The sequence below is a fragment of the Leucoraja erinacea genome, chromosome 6, assembly GCF_028641065.1.
Source record: "Leucoraja erinacea ecotype New England chromosome 6, Leri_hhj_1, whole genome shotgun sequence".
NCBI lineage: Eukaryota > Metazoa > Chordata > Chondrichthyes > Rajiformes > Rajidae > Leucoraja > Leucoraja erinaceus.
The window spans coordinates 58,748,843-58,757,159 of NC_073382.1; the positions used below are offsets into that span (position 1 = coordinate 58,748,843).

General features: G+C 40.0%; 1 protein-coding gene across 1 annotated transcript in view; it reads left to right on the forward strand.

Annotated features, from left to right (window-relative positions):
• The window catches only part of LOC129698197 (E3 ubiquitin-protein ligase RNF149-like), a 31,251-nt gene extending 23,543 nt beyond the window's left edge, over positions 1 to 7,708 (forward strand). The window contains 4 exon segments of the mRNA XM_055637158.1: positions 847 to 929; positions 1,133 to 1,227; positions 2,378 to 2,566; positions 6,088 to 7,708. Of these exon segments, the coding sequence (XP_055493133.1) occupies positions 847 to 929; positions 1,133 to 1,227; positions 2,378 to 2,566; positions 6,088 to 6,158 (438 nt within the window). The 3' untranslated portion in view covers positions 6,159 to 7,708.
• Positions 7,709 to 8,317: the final 609 nt, after the last annotated feature.

The window sequence follows — 8,317 nt, forward strand, 5'->3', positions numbered from 1 at the left end:
ATTCTGAAGTGTATAGACACATCACATCAAGTTCAAACTAATGCCTTAAAACTCATTGGCCGGCAGTTCATTCTACAGCAAGACAATGATTCCCAAACATACTGTTAAAGCAACAAATGAGTTTTTCAAAGCTAAAAAATGGTCAATTCTTGAGTGGCCAAGTTAATCACCCGATCTGAACCCAATTGAGCATGCCTTTTATATGCTGAAGAGAAAACTGAAGGGGACTAGCCCCCCCAAAAAGCTAAAGATGACTGCAATACAGGCCTGGCAGAGCATCAGAGAAGACCATGATGTCCATGAATTCAAGCAGTCATTACATGCAAAGGATATGCAACAAAATACTAAACATGACTACTTTCATTTACATGACATTAATGTGTCCCAAATATTATGATGCCCTGAAATGGGGGGAGTATGTATAAACACGGCTGTGATTTCAACATGGTGAAACCAAAATGTATAGAAATGGTCTTTATTAAAATCTGACAATGTGCACTTTAACCACATGTGACTTTTTTCTAATGCAAATCTCAAATTGTGGAGTAGAGGCAAATAAATAAATGATGTGTCTTTTGTCCCAAGCATTATGGAGGGCACTGTATCTTGGCTCCTATTTCTCAAAGTATGACCTTGAACAATCCCAGTATTGCATAAACCTGATGAAGTTCTCGACCTTAAACATTAACTCTGTTTCTCTTCGCACCTCATGCATCTCAGGTCTAATCTGAGTATTTTCAACATTTACTGTATGAATTTTAAATTGCTGGCTTTTTTTAAAATTTGATTAAAAATTGTCAAATGGAGATTATGCCTTTATCTAATTTACCCTTTAATGCTTGTTAGGAAATTGATTTGGACATTGAAGGCTGTGCTGTGTGCATTGAAGTGTACAGATCCCGAGATGTTGTACGAATTCTCCCGTGCAAGTATGAATCTTTGGTATTATGCTGTAAATCGTGAATACTTTAGCCTGAAAGGACATGTATAAAAATAACAATTGTTTTAAAACTATAGAAAAGTGCTAGAATTTTGGAATATTTGTTGCTACAAAATAAGTAAATAAGCTGGGGTAGGAATTCAGTTTTAGCATCTATTGCAATTAGTTTATGATTTTGTACCTATCCTTTAGGCATGTATTCCATAGAGTGTGCATTGATCCATGGCTTCTTGAGCATCATACCTGTCCAATGTGCAAACTCGATGTCATTAAAGCACTTGGCTTTTATGGTAAGTAATGGAAAAACAATTGGATAGAGCCATAAAGGGCCTGTTCCACTTTCACAACCTTTTTTACTCGTGGACGTTTTTCATCAGGCTAGAAAAACGCCCCGACGTACTTGATGCCATGAGTACCTACGACTAGCATCACGACCTACCTACGACCATGCTGCGAGTATGAGTCAAGGGCAAACTCGGCAGAGGTCGTGAAAGTGGGACAAGCCCTTTAATTATTCAGTTGATGCAAAATTACAAATACCAAAATCAATATTTTTAAATTAGCTTTAGGATTCTTATCTTTGAGTCGGCATAATTGATTTAAACGTCACTTCAGAGAGCGGAGTGCATTTATCTACGCACCATTTAAGCATTCTAGTGTTGCACTTCAGAACAAAGCTCCATCTCCTGTGAAAGCAATGACACTTTTTCCACTAGGTACAGTGAAATGCTTAGTTCCGCATACGACCATGTAAAATTGTACAGCAGACTTCCCGTAGTTAGCACACAAGTGTCGCCATGTGTCTGGCGCCAACAGTTACAAAAGTTTCCCGAACATTCCTATCTACTGCCTGCTGCCACACATGGCAGCAGCTGGCCCCCCCTCTTGCTGGGTCCTCGTTCTCGGCAGCTACCCGCCGGGTCCCCTTTGTTCTCGGTGGCCCTCCCCCACCGGGTCTCCCTTCGCTCTAGATGTCTACCTCGCTCTCAGGTTCTTCCTCGGTCGCAGCAGTGCTGGCCCCAGCGACGCCAGTGGCTCGGGGCCGATTTTGTAGTTCGATTTGGGTGAGCCGGGCCAACTGGTGGGTTCTCTGTCGTCAGTCCAAAGAGGGCGATCTTCGGTCCTCTGACCGTGGTGAGCGAGTCCTCGGTCCACAGCGGGTGGGTCCTCCGTCGTTCATCCACGGCCAGCAGAGATCAAGTCACCACCTGGTCAATGGCTGAAACTGATTTGTCAGCACAGCTGGATACTAATCTTGATTTTCTCCGAATTTCCTTTTTAACACCTCTGTCTGTCCATATTTCTCTTTTTGATCTTCATTAAAACCAATCTCTTGGATCAACATTTTGATCTCATTTAGTCGAAGATGTGATTAGGAGAGTTTTTTTTAATTTTTAATTATCTTTTGTTGCTGACTACATTATTTATACCTGTGACAGATGGATACATGTGAAAATGTTGAAGTAGTTATCCCAGAGTCGGTACCTGACAATATCCCAGTTGGCAATGCAAATGTTCCTCTACAAGATGGAGCTGAAGCAAGCATGCTCCCTGACTCTCCAACCTTTGAGTCGTTACAGCATGATGATAGACTAACGGAAGAGGACGAAGCTGTAGCCTTAATTGGTATGTAAATTTATTCAAAGTTTCTGAGTATAATAAAATTAATCTTCAAGTAGGCATAAATGACATAAAACTAAAAGCATGTGAAGCTGCTGGGGAATTGGAGATTGTGGCATACTGGTAGCGTTTGACATGAACGCAATAGCATGTGGCACTATTATATATATACCTGAGATTCACAAAGTTGTCAGCCGGTTGCTCATCTTCTAGTCATTTGCAGTGTCTGGAGGACAGACAGTGCACGACAATGTGTTCTTAGCAAATTTTAGTTTGATGGCCCCTCTTTTTTGCAATGATCTCGAGAAAAAGGAGACAAAACAGTCAGGTAAGGAGAGAAGAGGAATTAAATGTAAAGGAGAGAGGCATATAGCTGGAAGGGGCTAGGATAGTGGGAGAAATAGGTGCATATCAGGCAGCGAGGGGGAATAGTGAGAGGGTTTGACAGAACCATTGGAGAGAGAACTTCAAAATGTACTTTGAGGTAGAGATATTCAAGCACATTATTTCAGAAGAGGGCATGCTTTTTAAGACTTCTATCACAGCTATGGGCATGATCTTGTACAGCACGTGTTCTGTGTAACAGATTTCTCCAGGAACTATTTTGTAATATTCCATTTGCAATATGTTGATATCTAGATTTAATTTTAAAGATCTAAAGACCATCAATAAGAGCATCCATCCTTAAAATCCCAACGAGCTGCAAATTCCTGTTCGAAATCCTCCAGGAATTTATTTGATCAGATATTTTAATCTTGTTAACTGGTTCATGTTTTACCTTTACATATAATGATGAGAAATGGTAACTTGTAGAGTATAAGCTAACTGCTTGACATCCACGTGCACTTCCAGCAAGTGAGCAAAGAAAGTTTGTGTAGGAAGGAACTGCAGATGCTGGTTTACACTGAAGATAGACACAAAATGTTGGGGTAACTCAGCATTACAGGCAGCATCTCTGGGGAGAAGGAATGGGTGATGTATCAGCCAGTCTGAAGAAGTTACCCATTCCTTCTCTCCAGAGATGCTGCCTGTCCCGCTGAGTTACTCCAGCATTTTGTGTCTTAACAGAAAGCTTTGGTAGCTCCTCTTCCCTATCAGAAGAATGGTAACCATACCATATAACCATATAACAATTACAGCACGGAAACAGGCCATCTCGGCCCTTCTAGTCCGTGCCGAACACTTATTCTCCCCTAGTCCCATCTACCTGCACTCAGACCATACCCTCCATTCCTTTCCCGTCCATATAACTATCCAATTTATTTTTAAATGATAAAATTGAACCTGCCTCCACCACCACTGGAAGTTCATTCCACACAGCTACCACTCTAGTAAAGAAGTTCCCCCTCATGTTACCCCTAAACTTCTGTCCCTTAATTCTCAAGTCATGTCCTCTTGTTTGAATTTTCCCTACTCTCAGTGGGAAAAGCTTATCCATGTCAACTGTGTCTATCCCTCTCATCATTTTAAAGACCTCTATCAAGTCCCCCCCTTAACCTTCTGCGCTCCAAAGAATAAAGACCTAACTTGTTCAACCTTTCTCTGTAACTTAGTTGCTGAAACCCGGGTAACATTCTAGTAAATCTCCTCTGTGTTCTCTCTATTTTGTTGACATCCTTCCTATAATTAGGCGACCAAAATTGTACACCATACTCCAGAATTGGCCTCACCAATGCCTTGTACAATTTTAACATTACATCCCAACTTCTACACTCAATGCTCTGATTTATAAAGGCCAGCACACCAAAAGCTTTCTTTACCACCCTATCTACATGAGATTCCACCTTCAGGGAACTGTGCAGTTATTCCTAGATCCCTCTGTTCAACTGCATTCCTCAATTCACTACCATTTACCATGTACGTCCTATTTTGATTTGTCCTGTCAAGATGTAGCACCTCACACTTATCAGCATTAAACTCCATCTGCCATCTTTCAGCCCACTCTTCCAAATGGCCTAAATCTCTCTGTAGACTTAGAAAATCTACTTCATTATCCACAACACCACCTATCTTAGTATCATCTGCATACTTACTAATCCAATTTACCACACCATCATCCAGATCATTGATGTGCATGACAAACAACAGTGGACCCAACACAGATCCCTGTGGCACCCCACTAATCACTGGCCTCCAACCTGACAAACAGCCATCCACCATTACTCTCTGGCATCTCCCATTCAGCCACTGTTGAATCCATCTTGCTACTCCACCATTAATATCCAACCATTGAACCTTCTTAACCAACCTTCCATGAGGAACCTTGTCAAAGGCCTTACTGAAGTCCATATATACAACATCCACTGCTTTACCCTCATCAATTTCCCGCGTAGGGCAGAGAGGAGGGGGAAGGGGGTAGAGGGGAAGCGGGGCGTAGTGGGAGAGGGATTGGTACTGTGATTATACCTCATTGACAAACAAACAGGGATTTCATGCTCTGTGGAAAGCAACAACATGAAGCATATTTGCTACGAAGATTGAAAGAAAGGATGATGCCATTCACTACTCTACAGTGGAGCCTTTTTGAACAGAAGTTAAGGTGTAAACAAAATCATAAAAAGTAAATATAAATGTTTAATATGCTAAATTATCCACCGGCTCAATGTTCTTTATTAAGAGAATTTGCCCCACAACTCGTCCTCTAGCTTCCAATCGATCTTCTATTCCAGTTGGCATTGGAAGTCTGCTACCTCGCCACTGCAAAGGGGCCATTTCATCAAATGCTTGCAATGTAAAATTGTAATGGTTCAATGCTCGTTGTGCTCTCCCCACAGTTCTGCTAAGGGTAATTTTAGTACAAGATACAATAAAATGGGTTATTGTGGATTGGCAGCACCAGGCCATTGTGCATTCTTGCTGCAGCAAAATCCTGGAAAAAAAAATAGATACATATGATATATCTGAGAAGGGTCAAGAGTGTGTGTGTGCGAGACCAAGTGCAGATCTATTGGGTCAAGATTCCACCTCTCACCCGTTCCCCCAACGCAATATTGCACCACTCACGCATAGCCTCCAAATGCGCAGGCGCATTTCTCCTCATCCCCCAGCACTCCCTCCTATTCTTCACCCTCCCTCTTCAATCCCTAGAGAGGGAGGGGGGTAGAAAGGGAGAGGTGATAGGGAGGGGGGGCAGAGAGAGAGGGGGGGGGGGGGGGGGGGGGGGGTGGGGGGGGGGGCAGAGAGAGGGGGGGTGGCAGAGGGGGTGAGATAGGGAGGGGGGGGGGGCAGAGAGAGGGGGGGGGGGGGGTGAGTAGGATATGTGAAAATGGGAAGGCTGTGGCCTAGCGTTTGGAAGAAGATAGGAAAAGCAGATTGACACATTATGGGAACACACACACACACACACAGGACAAGACTTTGTTATATAGATACACACACGCACGCACACGTAATTTGCACAAATAAATACTCCTCCCCCTCATCATTTCAAAGCTGCAATAGATTTGTTTTTTGAATATGTAAATTCAATAGCTTAAAAAAAAAAAAGATTTTGTTCAAAACTTTCACAATATTTTTCCTTTCTTTAGAAGCAAATTTAGAAAATCAAATAACTAGTGACAGTTCGTCTTGCCCTATTGGATGTCCAGATTCCAGGTGAACACTTCTAAAATTGGAAAGTGATGTTCTCTTGAAGCACGAAAGGCCATTGTGGGTTTTTTGAAGAAAAATGAAAATATTGTATGCAGTTTGGTGTGTGGAATGAAATATTAAGTCATGTATTTTAATTTATCGCTTTGCAATTCTAACTGTTTAAAATAATCTTCTCTGTATAGAACATTGGGTAATTTTTCATGGAGGTGATGAAATACATTGATCTGGTAACTCATGGGATTCCTTTTTATATATTGCAAAATTCCTGTTCTTCCAGAATGTAGATTTGTGATGCTGGAATTTAAAAATCACTGGTTATATACGTGTCCATTTTGTCTTTTTCTTTGTTCTCTCAAGTATATTTATAAATATCCTTATTTGATCACATTTTCAATGGATTTATATTGCCAATTTGTCAAATATGGATGTCTGGGGAGTTATTTGTAGCCAGTTGTCATATTGTGATATTGTCAATGATCTTAACCGGACTAGTAACATATTTCAGGGAATTATCCTGTTCTACCAGTTTGTCCCACTACCGTTCCACGATGTTTGGTAGATTTCTCCAAGTGGCCCTTCCATTTTATGGATATTGTGTGCTAATTTAGTTCCACCTGTGGCTGCACGGGTTCGCCATTAAAATGCACTAAAAAGATTGAATAATTAAACAAATGTTTGTTAAGCATTTCAATTATGACGATGGTCATAAAAGACCAATATCATTGGATTAAAATTTCAAATACCTGCACTTCAAAACTTGTCCGAATTTACTGGTAAACTTTCCATTATTATAATAAACCAATTAACTTTTGATAAAGCTGCATTACTGCTTCATAACAATGTTAATACAATTATACTACCCATTATTGTAGTATTGTCAAATTTTAAGGGCAATTTGAAATTGGCAATATTTTATAATTATGCCAGACCAATAAGATCTTGTGCTTCATTTTAATGTAAAAGAGCAATAAAACAATGTGCCTTATGAACATAAATTTATAACCATAATCTGCAAAATATATCATTGTGGTAGTAATTTATAAAACTGCATTAATCTTTGGGACAAAAATTCAAGATTTAAAACCAAATTAAAACAAAATTGCTCATTACTGCATTATGGAATATTAACAGCATATGGCATATTACAAAAACATGGAAATGCATTAACATTTTATCCTGTTCAGTGCAGGTCACTGTTTGCCACCATTTTATTTTTAAAGTGAGCCCATAGATGCAAGCAGTGAGATACCAAAAGAGACGGCGTAGTATCTTCTTTTATAGTAAATTAAATGCCAACATTGCTTTCTAACAAAATGTAAGTTGTCATGAGAAGATGAACATTAGGCTACATACTTGCAGTTCCTTTAGTAGAACTTGCTCTAGTCTGCCATTTCATTTATGTCTGGCTGGCTACAGTTTAAAATGTTTCTTGTAAAGATTCTAAGGTCAATTTGTAATTTTTTTTAAACGATGGCAGTGATGGTGGGGATTTAAGGCTTTGGAGACCAGGCCAAGTGAAATTGTGTGCATGCAATAAACACATTCTGAACTGTGTAATTTTTGTGCATTTTAATTGTCTTTAACATTTTTCAGATGATTAAGTCATTAAGGACAAGTATAAATTCCAGCCTGCCTTTTTATTTCAATTTACACATTATGAAAAATTGGACCCCACTATTGTTATACTAAATGCACAAATAAGGATTTCATCAGTGTTATGAAATAGTGCCACATTTCTTATGGTGCATGAGAATAGAACATTTAACACAATTTGGTTTAACTGGACGCTGAGGCTGAATTTTCCTACCTCTGATTACATGGTGCTATTATTTTCAGTCCACTCATTAAAATGAGGATCACAAACTAACCAGCCTGGAAGCAGAAAACATTAGCTTTACATTCTGTGGGACTACTTGAACAGACGATTGGTTTTTACTCCTTCCTCAATTAACACATGAAACAATTCATTCTGGTTTGCAGGATCTTGCTGTTCAATTTAGCAATGAACTACAAATTAAATACTGACCATGGGTGCTGTCTACGCAGTTTATGTTCTCCCCGTTGCATGCATGGGTTTTCTCTGGGTGCTCCAGTTTCCTCCCACACTCCAAAGACATACAGGTTTGTAGGCTAATTGGCTTGGTTAAATTGACCCTGGTGTGTGTA